The sequence below is a fragment of the Rosa rugosa genome, chromosome 1, assembly GCF_958449725.1.
Source record: "Rosa rugosa chromosome 1, drRosRugo1.1, whole genome shotgun sequence".
Taxonomy (NCBI): domain Eukaryota; kingdom Viridiplantae; phylum Streptophyta; class Magnoliopsida; order Rosales; family Rosaceae; genus Rosa; species Rosa rugosa.
In genome coordinates this window covers 68,225,201-68,242,755 of record NC_084820.1, presented here as the reverse complement: position 1 = coordinate 68,242,755, position 17,555 = coordinate 68,225,201, and the positions used below count along the sequence as shown (strand labels likewise).

General features: G+C 38.0%; 4 protein-coding genes across 6 annotated transcripts; 3 read left to right on the top strand and 1 right to left on the bottom strand.

Annotated features, from left to right (window-relative positions):
- Positions 1–1,199: 1,199 nt before the first annotated feature.
- LOC133726389 (ATP-dependent zinc metalloprotease FTSH 6, chloroplastic) lies at positions 1,200–4,183 on the bottom strand. Its single transcript, XM_062153923.1, has 5 exons — positions 3,450–4,183; positions 2,514–3,054; positions 2,109–2,422; positions 1,770–2,010; positions 1,200–1,687 (listed from the first exon to the last, which is right to left on the bottom strand). The coding sequence occupies exons 1-5, from the start codon at positions 4,046–4,048 to the stop codon at positions 1,343–1,345; spliced, it is 2,040 nt and encodes a 679-aa protein (XP_062009907.1). The 5' UTR covers positions 4,049–4,183; the 3' UTR covers positions 1,200–1,342.
- An 844-nt stretch (positions 4,184–5,027) lies between these two features.
- On the top strand, positions 5,028–6,009 carry LOC133746108 (protein DMP8-like). Its single transcript, XM_062174275.1, has one exon. It carries the CDS (start codon positions 5,096–5,098, stop codon positions 5,834–5,836), a length of 741 nt encoding a protein of 246 aa, XP_062030259.1. The 5' UTR covers positions 5,028–5,095; the 3' UTR covers positions 5,837–6,009.
- An 878-nt stretch (positions 6,010–6,887) lies between these two features.
- LOC133726388 (cyclin-T1-4-like) lies at positions 6,888–10,569 on the top strand. Of its 3 annotated transcripts, XM_062153920.1 has the most exons (7): positions 6,889–7,154; positions 7,552–7,767; positions 8,719–8,800; positions 8,918–9,052; positions 9,132–9,295; positions 9,406–9,557; positions 9,831–10,569. In XM_062153920.1, the coding sequence occupies exons 2-7, from the start codon at positions 7,601–7,603 to the stop codon at positions 10,397–10,399; spliced, it is 1,269 nt and encodes a 422-aa protein (XP_062009904.1). In that variant the 5' UTR covers positions 6,889–7,154; positions 7,552–7,600; the 3' UTR covers positions 10,400–10,569. The 3 variants fall into 3 exon arrangements, with proteins under 3 accessions (XP_062009905.1, XP_062009904.1, XP_062009906.1); XM_062153921.1 differs by lacking the exon at positions 8,918–9,052 and having other exon boundaries at positions 6,888–7,154; XM_062153922.1 differs by lacking the exon at positions 6,889–7,154 and having other exon boundaries at positions 7,631–7,767; positions 8,670–8,800.
- A 530-nt stretch (positions 10,570–11,099) lies between these two features.
- LOC133726387 (granule-bound starch synthase 2, chloroplastic/amyloplastic) lies at positions 11,100–17,025 on the top strand. The gene is made up of 8 exons (XM_062153919.1): positions 11,100–11,803; positions 12,077–12,638; positions 13,805–13,869; positions 14,147–14,224; positions 14,331–14,441; positions 14,557–14,601; positions 15,126–15,299; positions 15,792–17,025. Exons 1-8 carry the CDS (start codon positions 11,444–11,446, stop codon positions 16,746–16,748), a joined length of 2,352 nt encoding a protein of 783 aa, XP_062009903.1. The 5' UTR covers positions 11,100–11,443; the 3' UTR covers positions 16,749–17,025.
- Positions 17,026–17,555: the final 530 nt, after the last annotated feature.

The window sequence follows — 17,555 nt, the reverse complement described above, 5'->3', positions numbered from 1 at the left end:
CCTCCAGCACTCACAGTGCTATAAATGTGAGGAGCTGCTAAACCCTTCGATGCAACACACAAGCTTAGCTAGATGTGAGTGTGAGTTTGAGAAAGCCTGGGAATTTTAGAGAGATCAAATAATCGAATTCTCTGTCGATGTGTTTTTCACTCTCTAGCTAGCTTTCCATTCAGTTCATTATTCTTGAGCACATTATTCTTCCTCAAGTTCCAATTTTGTCTCATTTGAGCTTGGTCTTTATTAATAATTTAATATATGTTGTTCCTGTTTCAGGTTGTTACGGTTGAACATGCATATTTAATGAAGAATTCGAGCAGGGAGGATTACTGATGAGTCGGACGACGTAGAAACCGGTTCATATGTCAGAAGGAGCAACCTAGACAAGCATGAAGAACGCAGAATCTGCTATTGTACTTATGAGTTATGATCTTCCTCCTCCTCAAGCGGTGGCGAATGCAGAATCTGCCAAGTTGAGGACTTCATGCATTGATAAAATGGAAAAATGGTATACCTTTTGTACTAAAAACTCCAGTGTGAATTCAAAACGTTTTATTTTTTATATTAGATTCTTAGTTGTTCTATTTAGTGTTCTAATCTAGTTCTAATCTATGTAATTTCTGGTTCAGGTGATTACGGTTGAACATGTATATTTAATGGAGAACTTGGCTAGTTGGCTGTCTCCTCTGTTGAACAGATTGATTAGAGGAGATTAGGTGTGGTGGAACTGGGCACAGATCAGGAGCCATCATGTGCTGAAAGCAAAATCCCATGCTTTAGACTCCATTGCGACAAAGTAAGTTCCTCTTTGTTGTTCCAGCACCTTTTTTTTTTTGAAATTAAAAAAAGGGGAATTTGATTCTAATAGGAATGGGTGTTTCTTAAATAGGAGCTTCATTTTTTGGGTTTTTTTTTCTAAGTTTCTCTAAAAAAAAAAGTGCTGGATCAACAAAAAGGAGCCAACTCAACAAAGGTTTAAAACCGCAGAAAACTGCTAACTCAACATCCAAAAAATCACCAAAGTTTACGCCTCTGCAGATCAGTCAATGTATAGGTGAAGATCTGTATTTGTTTATGATCATGATAAATATCTGTTGGTTATATATAGAGTTTGTCTTTGATGATGGCCAATTGGCCATGAGCAATGATATATGATATATGGTTGTAAATTTACCAAGCATGATAATTTAACATTGTTCCCCTAAATGGAATTAGTAGTGTAGTGAGATTATTCCTGTAATTTGTAATATATCATTACATGAACATAACCGAACTTGTGATAATCTATATACATATATAACAATGTCACTACTATCTTTACATCAGTTGTCCTACCTTATACCTACTAGGCTTCAATCATCTCCCTGACCGAGTTTCTATCCGGCTCTACCATAGAAGTATCAGTAAATTCAGACAGAATTGCCCTGAACTCATCTCCAGTAGTGAGGATCTCCTTTTCTAATAGCACATCTACTAAATTATCAATGGCTTCCCGGTTATTCCTTATATGCTTCTTTGCAACCTCATATGCACTTTCAACTATATGTCTCACTGACAAGTCAATATCCTCTGCAAGTTTTTCGGACATAGTGTTCCTTGCTAGCATCCTCAACACTACATCACTGCTTTGGGCCGCTGGGTCTGTCAATGCCCATGGTCCAATCTCGGACATGCCAAACACTGTTACCATCTGAAAAGATTAATAGAAAAGTGTTAGTTTGGTTTTTAAGGATTTAGTGCCTAACTTTAGCTCTTAAATATGTTACATGTACCTGTCTTGCTATTTGTGTGACCTGCTGCAAGTCTCCTGCTGCACCGGTTGTTATTTCTGGCTCTCCAAAAATTACTTCTTCTGCTGCTCTACCTCCTAGACCTCCAACTATTCTAGCAAACAGCTGTTGCTTAGAAATAAGAGCGGGATCTTCACCCGGTAAGAACCATGTGAGACCTCGAGCTTGGCCTCGGGGAATAAGAGAGACCTTCTGCACTGGATCATGGCCTGGAGTCAATGTTCTGCAATTCATCACAAACAATACGAATACATTAGTTTTAGTACACAATGTTGAGAGTATTATAATGTAATACATATGAGGAACGAATGTTCTACTTACGCGCAAATGGCGTGGCCTACTTCATGGTAAGCCACAAGAGTTTTGTTCTTTCCATCAGTCATTTTGGTGCCTTCCATCCCTGCAACAATTCGATCAATCGAATCATCTATTTCTTTCATTGTTATCTTATCTTTGCCTCTCCTGCCAGCAAGAATCGCAGCTTCATTCATGAGGTTTGCAAGATCTGCACCGCTGAAGCCAGGAGTTCTCATAGCAATAATATCAAGAGAAACACTCTTATCAAGCTTCTTGTTGTTACTATGAACCTTTAATATATCGTTTCTTCCCTTAATATCTGGCAATCCAACTGTGACCTACACGACAACAAAGACAAATGTATACATCAGTTTCATAATTCAAACACTTCAAGAAGACTTGACTTATTACATAGCTTAGAGAGCTTACTTGTCTGTCAAACCTTCCGGGCCTAAGCAAAGCAGAATCAAGAATTTCAGGGCGATTAGTAGCAGCAATAACAATTACTCCACTGTTCCCACTAAATCCATCCATTTCAGTAAGCAGCTGATTCAATGTCTGCTCCCTCTCATCATTTCCTCCACCAATTCCTGTCCCTCTTTGCCTCCCAACAGCATCAATTTCATCAATGAAAACCAAGCACGGCGAATTCTCTTTTGCCTTGTTGAACAAGTCTCTTACTCTAGAAGCTCCTACTCCTACAAACATCTCAATGAACTCTGACCCTGACAGAGAAAAGAAAGGCACCGCTGCCTCTCCTGCAATGGCCTTACCCAGCAATGTCTTTCCGGTCCCTGGTGGCCCTACTAAAAGAACCCCTTTGGGAATTCTTGCACCAACGGCAGCAAACTTCTCTGGAGTTTTGAGAAATTCAACAATCTCTTGGAAATCTTGCTTTGCTTCATCGACCCCAGCCACATCATCAAATGTTACCCCGGTATTCGGTTCCATTTGGAATTTGGCTTTGCTCCTGTTGGTCCATAGTACAAGTATTCATGTCAAGTATTTAGTTGCATTCATAGTCAGTAACTTATATCGAAAGTACAAAATAGGTAGGTATATTATTCGAACAATTTTACTAGAAGAACAGTTAAAAGCTTGGTCATAATCTCACTCTTTTTTTTTTTTCCCTCAAAATGGAAAACGTATTCGAACTCGAGACTTCTTTTAACATTTTTGTTGGAGAAAAATTTCTTACACCAAAACTAATTCCTAACTGCTCAAATACCTCTTAATTACTAAATAGGATTAACAGGAATAAAGAATTGTCTACTAACTATGCTAGAATTTAGTCAAACATCTTGAATTCTTTAAAACATTATCATATTCATAGCTGAGAAATTTGGTAATAGGAGAGTACTATACCTTCCAAGTCCAAAAGGTAAGTTGGGGCCTCCTTGTATGTTTGGTGATGAACTCCTCAAAAGCAATATCCCAAGAAGTATCAATGGAAAAGCAAAATTCCCCAACAAGTCCAGTACTGCAGGCCACCAATCCACTTCCCTTGGATGAGCTGCAAAGTCTATGTTCTTCTCTTCTAGTTTCCTCAGCAACTCTGGTGGCAATCCAGGTAGCTGAACTCTGACTCTCTGGAGCTTCTCTAATGTGGGGTTGAAGATCTCGGCGATCGCGACAGTTCCATTCTGATCAAACAGGTCTACCTTCCTCACAACTCCTTCATCCAAGTACTGCAAGAATCTTGAGTATGACATTCTGCTTGAAGTTGATGCAATCGGGCTCTCTGGCTCAGGCTCAGCTTTTGCAGGGTGAGAAACAGAGAGGGGTCCAGGCACTATGAGTCCAAGAGTGGCAGAATTTAATAGAGATCTTCGAGTGGATTTCAAGTTTGAGTGAGACTTGTGACATGGGGTTTCTCTGTTGGTGTTGAGGTAGGTGTCCTTGGAAATTTCCTGGGTTTTACAGACTGAAGAGAGGGGGAGAGATAGAAAGAGAGCAGGTGACATTCTTTTGTCAAAGAGTTGAGGCAGTAGTACTGTGAGGATTAAGCTTTGAGCAGTTGGTTTGTTTAGTGTAAGTTGTAAGCTGGTTTGGAGGGTGTGTCAAAATAGTGCTATATATGGAGAGATTGGAGGTTTCCAGCACTGCAAATTTGCTTTGTCTGGTCTACCTTCCATATGACTCAGGAACTGTCTAGAACTATGTCACATAGATGATGGGACATCTACAAACTATCCTTTCTTTAAGCCACACACTTGGAAGAAATGAAATGGGATTATGCATAATCATAGGTCAAAAGTCAAAACTCAATATCACGTTGTTCTTTGGTTTAATTTTTATGGATCGGAAGTTATAGCTCCATTTGGATCGACCACACAACTAGAACATTTCATGAATACTGTTGAAATGAATAGAGCTACTTTTGGATTGACCACAAGTAGTTAAATTTCATGAATAATTAGTCTAACCGTAGTTATAATTAAAATTCTTCTTCCCCTAAGATAATTAAATAAATTGTCACAGTCTCCAAATACATTTTGTAAGAAATTCAACAAACAATTGATAAATAATTAGAAATAAGGTGTAGTCATATCTCTTTCCCCGTATTCAAATTGATCGATTTTAATAGATGATTGATGAAAATATGTGTACCAATAAACAGTGTGAATTCAGAACTTTTACCACCAAAACTAAGTGCTCCGATGCTTTTATTCAAACAATTAAAGTGTTTTATTTTTTATTTTTGAGACAGTTTCATGGTGCGAAGTGTAAGATTTCTTGGAATTTTGTTTGATATAAATAATATTTCTGGAATTAATTTGCACTTTATTTAGAATCAGAATCCTTCTGAATGTGGTCTGTGGATATATTACATCAGTTAACTAGTCAATAACCGCCGATAACCACCTCAGTTTTGAATTCAAATCCACAAACCCTCTATATATACATTCCTCAAATCCTCAAAAACGGTTCCCAAAACTCTTATCTTCAATCTTCATCTCACTTTCTTCACAGTCGCAAACCCATCATCATCATCATCAACAACCCTCGAAATGGATCCGGATCAACCCCAAAACTCTGGAATCAAAATCTACAACAACGCCGTGTACGGCGACCCACCCGACCCCGACCCCGAGGACCAGGCCAAGCCCAAGTCCGCCTCCTCCTCCTCCTGCATCGGCTCCAACCCCAGTAAGCCACCTTCTTCATCCCTCCCTCTCGTCCGCCTCAACCACGACCAACTCCACGGCCGCAAACGACGTGCCGTCGCCAAAGGCGTCCAGAAAACCATCTCCAAAACCTCTATGCTCGTCAACTTCCTCCCCACCGGAACCCTCCTCACTTTCGAGATGGTCCTCCCCGCCATCTACCGCAACGGCGAATGCACCACCGTCACTACCACCATGACTCACGTCCTCCTAGGGATCTGCTCCCTCTCCTGCTTCTTCTTCCACTTCACCGACAGTTTTAAAGGCGCCGATGGGAAGATGTACTACGGCTTCGTGACGCCTAAGGGGTTGGCGGTTTTCAAGCCGGGGCTGACGGTGGACGTGCCTAAGGATGAGAGGTATAGGGTGGGGCTGACGGACTTTGTTCATGCCATAATGTCAGTGATGGTGTTCATGGCGATTGCGTTTTCGGATCGGCGTGTGACGGAGTGTATGTTTCCCGGGCACGAGAAGGACATGGATGAGGTCATGGAGAGTTTCCCGCTGATGGTGGGAATTGTTTGCAGTGGCTTGTTTCTTGTGTTTCCGAATTCTCGCCATGGGATTGGCTGCATGGCCGCATGAAAACTAATTAGATTGTTAATTAATTTAGTTTCTAAGTATTGAATAGGGTTTGTTTTGATTGCAATAATGTTGTATTTGTGGTAGGGTTTGAGAAGGTGTTTGTAGTGATGTTGTTGTAATTTGTTCAAACTGTTTGTTACTTCTTTTGTAACTGACCTTAGTGACGAAGATGATGATCCGATTAGTTGTAATTTGTATCTGTGCATGTGTCTTTTCTTTACATGATCTATGATTACTGTTAGTTATTAAGAAAAAGAAATGCACATTATTTTCTTTTAACGAATTACAAAAAGTATCCTGCATGTAGTGAAACCATATTCTTATATTAAAAAAAAAGTGGGGTAAAGCCAGATTGAAGAAATGCATAAACAAGTAAAAAAATTAAACCAGATCAATGTTATCCTACATATTAGTCGTTAAAAGAGCTTTGTGAAACTCTCATTTTTACCGTGTTAATGAATGTAGAGTTGGACTCTAAATCAATTTCAAGCGTCCATGACACCTAAATCTTCCGGCCTTAATAATAACAATTTTCCCCTTCCCAACATAGTATGCAAAATGTTTAAAATAAGTTAAAATTCTTAAGGGGTACGTAAAATAGAAAGAAAAGTAGTGATGGAATGTGAATGAAATCAATGAATCTATGCCAAAGATACCGAGATTGCATTAGGGGATAAAGATATAGTGTGAAGTGACAATCATCTTTAAATATTTGTATTATAATATGTGGTGGTGGCATCTTTTAATAATCTCTATTTATAAAAAACTACGACCGGTACATAAAATCTTGTGAAAGTTTGAGATCATACGATCTACTTTCAACAGTATTCAAATTTTTCAAATTGACATTTTTCATCAAAATCTGTTTTTTTTTTTTTACTAAAATATCATATTCTTCTTTTATAACAAAAATGTTCCCATATAATTTTTAAACACGTACTCTTTGAATCGATGAAACTCAAAAATGTGCCCTGAAATAATTTTTTTTTTTTTTTTTTTACAATACTAAGAAAGAAAACTACAAAATAAAATCGATAATTAAAAGACAGAGACGATCCAAATGTGGTCCAAGCCCAGGAACACATCCAAGTAGCAAATCGGATACTTGGTGATCAAGAAAGGCTAATAAGAAATATATAGTTTTTCCTTTTCGGTTTAAACCTATCCAAAATTTCCCAAATCTTTTCCCAAAAAGTTTTGTTTCTTTTTTGGTCGAACCCTATTTACCAAATCCCTAAATCTTTCCCCAAATTTCCCACTGGCTCTCTCTCAACTTCAAAGAATGCGCCGACTGATTTTCTGACGAGTGAAGAAACAGGTAATGCTCTGCTCGATAAACCCATTATGAAATGACCCATAAAGATTGAAATTTCATTGATTTACTGGGTTTGATTTTGAATTTAATCTGGTTCAAATGCGCTCAATTTAACACAATTAGATTGCAAGTTTAAATTTTTTTGCTTCTGAAGAATTCTTTTGCTTCTGTAATTGCAATTTGGAGATTGATGGGTTTGTAATTGTATAAGCTTTTCTGTTATCTGAGTGAAATGGGTTTGGTGAAAGTTGTGAGCTTTAATGAAAATAAATGGGTTTGGTGAAAGTTATGATCTTTAATGAAAATTTGTAGTAAAATAAGTTCTCATGGGATTTGGGCATAGTATATATAGTTGGGAGGTTTAATAATGAATATTTCTTTTGAATGGTTCACTATCCAGGCAAATTACTAGTTGAAGTACAAGTTTGCAAAAGGTTGTGTTATATAGCATGTGCACACCAGAAGAAGAACCACAGTGTCGTGGGTGGTATTTTACGAGGCAGGAGATAGAACATTGTTCTCCATCTCGGAGGGATGGGATTAGCAGGAAGAAAGAGACAGAATTGCGCGAGTTATATTGCTCGTATCTTAAAGAGCTTGGCATGAGGCTTGATTTGTAAGTTGAGACCATACTTGTATTGATAGTGTCTCAGGTTAGTTATGGAATTTCTGTGGTTTTTCTGACTGTATGGCTTGTTTTGGCTGGTTGACTCCAGTAGAATGGTGAAGTTGTTATTATGTCTACAAACATAGGCTGCATTTTCTCTTTATAGCTTGAACGAACAAGAAAGAAACTTCCATCATTGCTTAAGGCCTGTTCTTTCTATATCAGTTAATCAAGTTGTGCATGGATTAATCAGTTGACATAATTATCTGGCTGTTGATTACGCTATTTATAAGATTCTTTATTTGTTTCTGCGATTAGATGAGATATTTTCGGGATTCTCCATTGGTATGATTGAAATCTTTTTGCGTGCCATCAGCATCTTTATTGTTACTTTGTATGATTGTTTGAATTCCGGTTGAAGCTTCAACCTCTGTTGTCAAATTCTTATTTCTCAGAAACCTCGTCTTCCATGAGGTTTTCGCAAGACCCTTCAGATGAGTTGCCTGCAATTGTAAATTAGATAACCCAATAAATTGTTTGCTCGTGTTACTCTCCTTTTGAGTGTCTCCATATTTATAAGAGTTACCTTTTTTTTGCATTAGAGTATTGTTTCCTAGAGCTTAATTCTATTTTAAGTTGCCTTGGGGGAATTATATCTCCTTTCTGTTGTTTCCCTTTTCCAATCAGATTTATGCCACTTTTCTTTAATTACTCATATGAATCTCAGGGCATATAATAATTCCTGGTAAAGGTGATCGATTTTATATATCTGTTGTTTCCCTTTTAGTTGCATTAATGTTATTTCCTAGGTCGTATATACTTCTATTTTGAGTTGCCGTGGGGGAAATATGTCTCATTCCTGTTGTTTCCATTTTCCAATCAGATTCTTTAATTACTCATACAAATTTCAGGGCATATAATAATTCCTGGTAAAGGTGATCGATATTATATATCTTTCAGGCCTCAGGTGACAATAGCATGTGCAATGATGTTGTGCCACCGATTTTTCATGCGTCAATCTCATGCTAAGAATGATTGGAAGGTACAGATTTTGTGTATGAGTTTCTGAACAGTGTTAAATAATTTGCATTTATGATTTATCTAGATGTAGCAGGATATGCCATTTTCATTTAAGTACATGGTTGCCAACATTTTTCAGACAATTGCAACTGTAAGCATCTTTGTTGCTTGCAAAATACAAGATACACGGCGCCCTCTGAATGATGTTCTTCGTGAGGCATCTGATATGCTTCACAAATCGGATGCTTCTGCATTACCATATGTCAGACGAAAAGTATGCAGACATGCCCATTTGTATAGATCATATGCTGCCTAGTAATCATTGTTGCTTATTTTCTTCCTTCTGCATGTAGGAAGTCTTCAAGGAATTGATTTTAGTTGCAGAGATACTTCTGTTGTCCACAATTGGTTTTGATTTTGAGATGAAGCTTCCGTACATGTCACTTGTTGAAGCTTTAAGGAGATTAGATCTTTTCTCTGTCCTTGCTGAGAGGGCATGGAATTATGTTAATGATTGGTGAGGATTGTATTCTTATATTCAGAGCTTTCTGTATGCATCTTAGGTAGATTTAATGGTTGTATGGTTGCCGTTTCCATGACTGATTGTTCTCATGAATGAATGTCTAGCCTTTGCACATCATTGTGCTTGCAGTATGAGCCCAACTACATTGCAGCTGGTTCACTGTTTCTTGCTGCAGAAATAGAAAAAGTCAAACTTCCTAAGGAGGAGGGAAAAGTTTGGTGGGTGGAATTTAATGTTTCGCCGAAACAGTTAGATGGTTAGTTGCAAGTCCTTTCAATTTCTTATTATTTCTGTTTCATTGTTTCTATTGAAGTCGTATTCTGTTTACCACTTCTCAAACCAAGGGTGGCCATATAAGTCATGTCTTAATACAGAATCCTTACCTTGGTATGTTTTCTCATATCGGATAGTATTGGTCAGAAATAGTGTCAAATTTGAATAGATTCTTTTTAGTGCCTCCCTTGTTTTTATTATTATTATTTTTTTAATACTATAAAAGGATTATAACTTCTTTGTAAACTTTTTTCAGATGTCATTCAAGAGATGGTACGTAGTTTGCAGAAGGCAAGCAGAAAACAAGCTCTATCACCCAAAAATGGTGGGAAGGGAAATCAGTCTGAAACTTTAATAAGAAGGCCAAGTGATCCTAGTAGCTCTCAATCATGTGTTTCAAGTGAACCAGTGGTTGATTGTCATTTTAGGCACAGCACCTTGGTGGAAGAGGACAGAGGACTAGGAGAGTCTATTATGTCTTGCGGCCAAAATGTTATAGAAGGTGAAAACTGTACCACCACGAAGGAAGCTTTGTCATGCCACACATGTGATAGTGGCAGTCCAAGTGGCAATGTTGAGGATGGTGGTGCTGGGATCAAACCTGTCAGAGAGGAACCAGATGATCAGAACGATAATGCGATTGACATTGACCGGATTAGAGATAAATTGAAGAGGCGGAGATCAGGCGGTAAAGTTTTGAATAAGAAGATGGTGGATGCCACAGATGTAGAGATAGATGCTGAAGCCTGGATAGAAAGTGAGCTTGAAGGTGGTATAGTGGTAGAAGATGCCTCCCCAGAGAAGGAACAAAAGGAGGTATTGTGAGGTTTTGAATTGGGCTTTCATGCCATTACTTGTATCACTTCCTTTGTATATCACTTTCGTTGGGAATGTGATTGTGTACTAGTTTGTAGCACCTGCTCTTTTATATGCAGTTGCTACTTGTTAAACTTAGTTCTTTTCATTTTTATCAGTAAAGGAACTTCATTCATACTCATCTCATGATCCATATTTTAGATCCAGAAAAGATGCCAACTTTTTGCCACCAAGGATCTAACTTCGTTAGACAGATTGAAATTCATCAGTGTATACTGAAGAATAGATCTTTATCTAGAAAAGTTGTTGAGCTTTACATGTAAACAAGTATAATAAACTTGACACATTATCCAAATCTTCAAGCTGAATTGACAAAGTAAACCACGTTTTCCATCATCACTCTTTTCTGTTGAAAAAGCAACAACCTCTTGATTCAGTGAAAGGCTAGTGGCCATGAGTCAGAGAAAAAGGCAAAAGAGTGACTTTCAAAACCAGAAAGGTTAGCAAAACGTGGCATTCGTTAACGGATCAAATTTAATGATAATCACCACTGAGCTGGTGGGTCATTTCAGCCACCACGTTTTAAATCCCTTTGATTTTCAGAGAGAAAATCATTGCTTTATTATAAGGTTGGTAGTAAAATATTAGTGCCAGTGGCAGGCCTTGCATAGAAGCCCAGGCCCACACACCCCAAAATCTCTGACACTTGTGTCAGAGTAAACCCTCAAACTTAACTTGTTTACCCTCTCACTAGTCACTACTTTTGAGTTTTTGAGTTCTCATCGCAAATATTTTCAGCCTCATAAAACCCCTCCATGATTTACACTCCTTCATCTTCTGAGGGACCCATCTCAACGACTCTTCACAGAGATTGTGCTCCTTCTTCTATGTCCATGGTTCCCCTGTCTCTTGCTTCCAGAAGTTGTCAGATTCTCAGGCATTGTTCTATTGGGCATCACTCAGCCGCCATTTCCTGAATTGGGTTTGCTTCTTTTTCCAATTTCCTCAACTGGGTCTGCTTTATTACCCCCACTCAAATCATCTCACACACTCATGGCTTCCATAAAGTCTGTGCCTTTTGTGATCGAGACCAAGGCTGAGAGCTCTGTGCTGCTCCACAGCGAGAACAGTCGCCGGCTCCGATTCCCATTCTTCACTCACCGGCGGAGGAGGGCCGGTGAGGTGAGTCTGATCAGTGGTTCAGCAAGTGGGTGTTCACAAGCTGTGGGGTTGTGTAGTGGGCAGATTAGTTCTTGCACAAAAGGTCAGCTTTGGAGAGTGAAGCCTGTTAGAGCAATTCGTAAGGTCTCTGGGGAAGGTGTGGAGGACAAAGGTGAATCAGAGGATGCGCTTCAGGCCACCATTGAAAAGAGCAAGAAGGTTCTTGCTATGCAAAGAGACCTACTTCAACAGGTAATTTCTCCCATGGCTTTTTTTTTTTTTTTTTTTTGTGTAGTAGAAATGATTCAAATGTAGAATGTTAGCTTCCCTTTTAGTAGTTTTATATTTGATGGTCTTTTTAGTGTTGGTGAGTTAAAAGGAAGATTTTTTTTGTTTTTGTAGATTGCTGCAAGAAATAAAATATGTAATATAGAGTGAATGTCTGCTTTGTATATAGTGTTTCTGTATGTGGAGGTGTTTTTAGTGGCTAAGGAGAGTTAAAGTAAGAAACTTTGTGTTTTGTAGATTGCTGAAAGAAGGAAACTGGTATCTTCTATAACAAGTAGTACTGTAGAAGAAGAAGAAGAAGATCAAGAAGAGGTTGATTCTTTTGAACAAGAGGATTCTTTTTCGGATGTAGAAAGTTCAGGTGGTGGTAATGACACTATTGAAGAACAAAATGACAGCATTGCTTCAAGCAGCTATGGTCATTCAACTGCAGAAAAGGAACTAGAAACAGTACCTTCTGCTGTTAGTAGAAGCTTTAGTGAAATTGAGAAGGAGCATGAAGAAACTGTGCCTCTTAATAAGGCTCCCTATGAGGCAGAGTCCACAAAGCATGTGAATAAGACTAGTGCCAAGTCAGAGTGGTCCGATTCTCTGCCATCTTTTATTTCAACTACTGTTGAGACATCCTCTCTGAAAGATGAAGAAGAGCATGTAGATCTGAAAGAACCAAGTTTACAGGAGGTCAATGTTGGGGTAACGGATCCTACAATCGAAGACATGAAGCCCCCTCCTTTGGCTGGGCCCAATGTCATGAATATCATATTGGTGGCAGCAGAATGTGCTCCGTGGTCGAAAACAGGTAAACTTGAATAAGCACATACTCTGAAGTGATATATCATTTATAGGGTAGAAAATATCCTTCTATCCACGTAGCACACTTTTTTGGTTAGAAAATAATTTTTTATAAACACTCTGACCAGCACATGTACATAGAAGTACAAACAAGAATGGGGATATATGTACATTTTATTGTTTTACACTTCTGAAATTTGATATGATAGTTAGAGATTTGTTCCCAAAGAGATTGGCATAGATGGGAGATGAGATGAAATGTATCCATAATGTCTATCTGTACCATCTCAGTCAATTTGGTTAGTTATTCATGCTAAAGTATAAGCTAACATGGGTCTTCAATTGGATCGTTGCTGAATGAACTTCTCGTGGGCTAATATCTAGTCTTCTAGTGATGCTCACAACCAGTATGTTAATGCTTATTTCCTTTAGTCACTAGTCATGAATACGTCATTGTCAAGTTAACTGGTTGAAGTTCAGGCTACTCACTGAACCATCAGAATTGCTATTTTTTCAATTGAAACATGATAAGGTGTTGATAGAAAATTGAATTTAAAAATAATATTAATGCTTACAACCAGTATGTTAATGCTTATTTCCTTTAGTCACTAGTCATGAATACGTCATTGTCAAGTTAACTGGTTGAAGTTCAGGCTACTCACTGAACCATCAGAATTGCTATTTTTTCAATTGAAACATGATAAGGTGTTGATAGAAAATTGAATTTAAAAATAATATTGTATAGACATGCATATATTCATTTCTGTAACTAATCTTCCTAATATGTAAACTGGTTGCATAGGTAATTTGGCTTCTATAAGGTCTCTACTCTCTAGTTACATTTACTCCAGATACTTAAAGTAAAAGAAAAAGGGAAATGAGGTCAATTGTTGTCAGCCATCACTAGAAAGGTACTGTTGAAAGTTGATAGCATAGACCATCACAATCTTGCCAAAGATGTCTCCATTTTTTTTTCCTTTTCTTAAGATTAGCAAAAAAAAAAAAAAAAAAAAAAAAAAACAAGGGTACTGATAATAATAGTCTGGTCAAGCTGTTGAACCTCTTGATTAAATTTTACCACTGTGACCTGACTCTTCTGTTCTGTTTTTGTGTGTTTGAGCACACACTTATGCATGTTGATGATTTAGAGATTAATAATGAAGAGTCTTGTAGGTGGGCTTGGAGATGTTGCTGGAGCTTTACCAAAGGCTTTGGCTCGGCGTGGCCATAGGGTTATGGTATTGCTTTTCTCTTGAATACTATTTCAATAGGAAGTGTTACTACATCATAACATGAAACTGGTTTCCAGAATCTCCTTGGTGAGCAGTTTCAAGGAAATGAGCTCCAATTTATTGGAATTCTACGCCTGGGGAACTTACATTTAGAACATCCAGCACTTGAGTTTAATATTACCCCCTATTTGATTTACAATTCTATGGCTGTTCAGTGTTTATCCTCAATACTTTTATTTCCTAGTTTTTATTAATTTTGTTAAATATTCTCTCTCTCTCACAGGTTGTGGCACCTCGGTATGGCAATTATGCTGAGCCTCAAGATTTAGGAGTCCGGAAAGGATATAAAGTAGATGGCCAGGTATGCAGCATCTGCAGTACTTTTTTATTTTTTTTATAACAAATATTCTGTCAAGTTCTGAATTACATAGCTTTTAACAGCTCATTTGTAACAAATGACTTCGCAGCATATGGAAGTAGCATACTTTCACTCCTATATTGATGGCGTAGATTTTGTCTTCATTGACTCTCCTATGTTCCGTCACATGGAGAATAATATATATGGAGGAAAGCGTGAGGTATAATATCTGTTGTCATTTTAGCTTCAATTGATTCTCAAGAGGGATAAACAATGGTTTGCCGACAATTGGAGATGATTGGTTTTCATTTGAATAATGTTGGATGATGGTGCAGGATATCTTAAAGCGGATGGTGTTATTTTGCAAGGCTGCTGTTGAGGTACATTAGTTGAATGCTCATTTGTATAGAGTCAAATAAATAAGCAAATGCTGTTTTACATTTCTCAAGCATCTAATTTGTGTGGTGGATATCAGTATCATATCAGTGCATAGAAGCAGATACAGACTTCACAGTCCAGATATGTAGACAAAAGAAAAAATCTATGTGCATAGAGCCATAGACCTTCTGTTAGCCATCGCCTATTTCATGTCAGAAGCTAGAATAAATAAACGAATGAATAAAATGATGACAAGTATATTGGTGCAACCAGTTTAATAGGTCACATGCAAGTGTGCTTATAGTTTTTCCATCATTCATCGACATTTTTCTATAATTCTTAGGAAAGAAGTACAAAATGCAGCATCCACCAAGAATTTTGATTTTGTTGGTCTTGCACCTAGAAATGTTGAACATGAATTAACAACAAATATTAGGTCATTTCTCTTTAATATTAAAGTTGATTAAACGAAGTTTATGTCCTTTTTATCTGCTTAGATTCCATAAAGTAAATATATTTGTTGCAGGCCCCTTGGCATGTTCCCTGTGGTGGCATTTGCTATGGTGATGGAAACTTGGCTTTCATTGCAAATGACTGGCATACTGCACTGTTGCCAGTGTATTTGAAGGCGTACTATCGAGACAATGGCTTGATGATATATACAAGGTCCATCCTTGTAATCCATAACATAGCTCACCAGGTTTGTTCCTTGCATAAAATTCATCTAACTGAATCTTGATGTTAAATAATATTGTTGTCTCGGGAAACTTGAGCATCTGCATAGTTAGAAAGTAAACTCAAGTGGTTTCACTATCAGTTGGTTGAATACAGGTTTATATAGAGGAGACTGCAGAATTCTTAACATGAATGTGTTAAAATGTCCTCACAAGATTGTAATTAAACTAGACCAACTTGTCTATACTTTGTGGCCAATTTAAGTTTAGGAACTTGAGTTTCCAGTCTGTACTGCATGTAAAGCATAAACATCGCTAAACGGACAACTTGCAAAGATGAGCCAAAACCTCTTTGAATTGGAAAGATTATTCAAGTTTTTATTGGAATTTTGTTTTCAAGTAAAGTCCAGAACACAATAAGCTGTTAAAAAATTTTGAATGTCATCCTAGTAAAAATAATTCTTGGGATAATCATAATAGAAGATATATGAACTACATTACTTTTGTATTTGATCCAGGGTCGTGGGCCAGTAAGTGATTTCTCCTTTGTTGATCTTCCACAACACTACTTGGACCTTTTCAAATTGTATGATCCCGTTGGAGGGGAGCACTTCAATATCTTTGCAGCTGGTTTGAAGACAGCCGACCGTGTGGTTACTGTAAGTCATGGATATGCCTGGGAGGTTAAAACACCTGAAGGTGGTTGGGGATTGCATGGGATCATAAATGAAAATCACTGGAAACTCAGCGGCATTGTTAATGGAATTGATAATAAAGACTGGAATCCACAGTTTGATGTTTTCTTGAGATCAGATGGTTATACAAACTACTCCCTAGAGACACTTCAGACTGGCAAGCCTCAGTGTAAGGCAGCTTTACAGAAGGAGCTGGGTTTGCCGATCCGTGAGGATGTCCCTTTAATTGGTTTCATTGGGAGACTGGATCCCCAGAAAGGTGTTGATCTTATAGCACAGGCGATTCCGTGGATGATGGATCAAGATGTGCAACTAGTCATGTTAGGCACTGGAAGACCTGACCTGGAACAGATGCTGAAAGAGTTTGAACATCAACACAGAGACAAGGTCAGGGGATGGGTTGGTTTTTCTGTAGAAACAGCTCATAGAATAACTGCCGGTGTAGACATTTTGCTCATGCCATCGAGATTTGAGCCTTGTGGACTGAACCAACTATATGCCATGAACTATGGGACAGTTCCAGTCGTTCATGCTGTTGGTGGACTCAAAGATACTGTACATCCTTTCAATCCATATGAGGAGTCAGGACTTGGGTGGACATTTGACAGTGCTGATACAGGTAAGCTCATCCATGCATTAGGTAATTGCATATATACTTATCGAGAGTACAAGCAGAGTTGGGAAGGAATCCAGAGACGAGGGATGATGCAAGACCTAAGTTGGGACAATGCTGCTCAGAAGTATGAGGAGGTTGTTGTGGCTGCAAAGTACCAATGGTGAGAGCTGTTGCTGCTTCATGGCCACAATTTTGACTCTTGGCAAGCTTTACCGAGATATGCCGGGTTTTGTTAAACAAAGTCACCACGGTGGTTTTTACTATGTAAATATTGTTAAAAGATCATTTGTCTTTCCTTTATTTCTACTAGCCTTCCTGCACGCGCGATGCGCGTGCGGAAGGGCCGCGCTCGCGCGTGCGTATTGTTCTTCCTTTCTTGCTACGCATGTTTGAAATGTTACTCATGAGTGAAATATAATTTCTGTGTTGCATGTTACCTAACTCTTTGAATGGTGTACATAGTTTGTGGGATGAATTTTATCCATTTCTGTGCAGAAGGGCCGCGCTCGCGTGTGCGATTAGGTTCTGTGTTTTTTTTATTATTTGCGGGCTATTATCTTTGTACGATGTTTTCACTATTACTTTTGCATCTTAAATGTGTCTACTTTCAATCTAGTGCCGTAAATCTTTAATTTTATATAAGAAAACCTCGAAAGTGCGAGGAAAAAAAAAAAAAAAAAAAAGGCATCTCATATATTTGCTGTTTGTACCCAGATTAAATAAACACAAATGACAATGATAAGAAAAAAAAACTAACAAAATATAAGTACCTTATATAGGAAAATTCTACAAAATGTTAACGTATGACATGCATACAATTGCCTTAAAAGTGGTAATTTGAGTCCTCAAAATAGTAATATTAGTCCTCAAAGTGGTAACATGAGTCCTTAAAGTGATAAATTTTCTTAGTTACCACATGAGTCCTCAAAATAGTAATATTAGTCCTCAAAGTGGTAACATGAGTCCTTAAA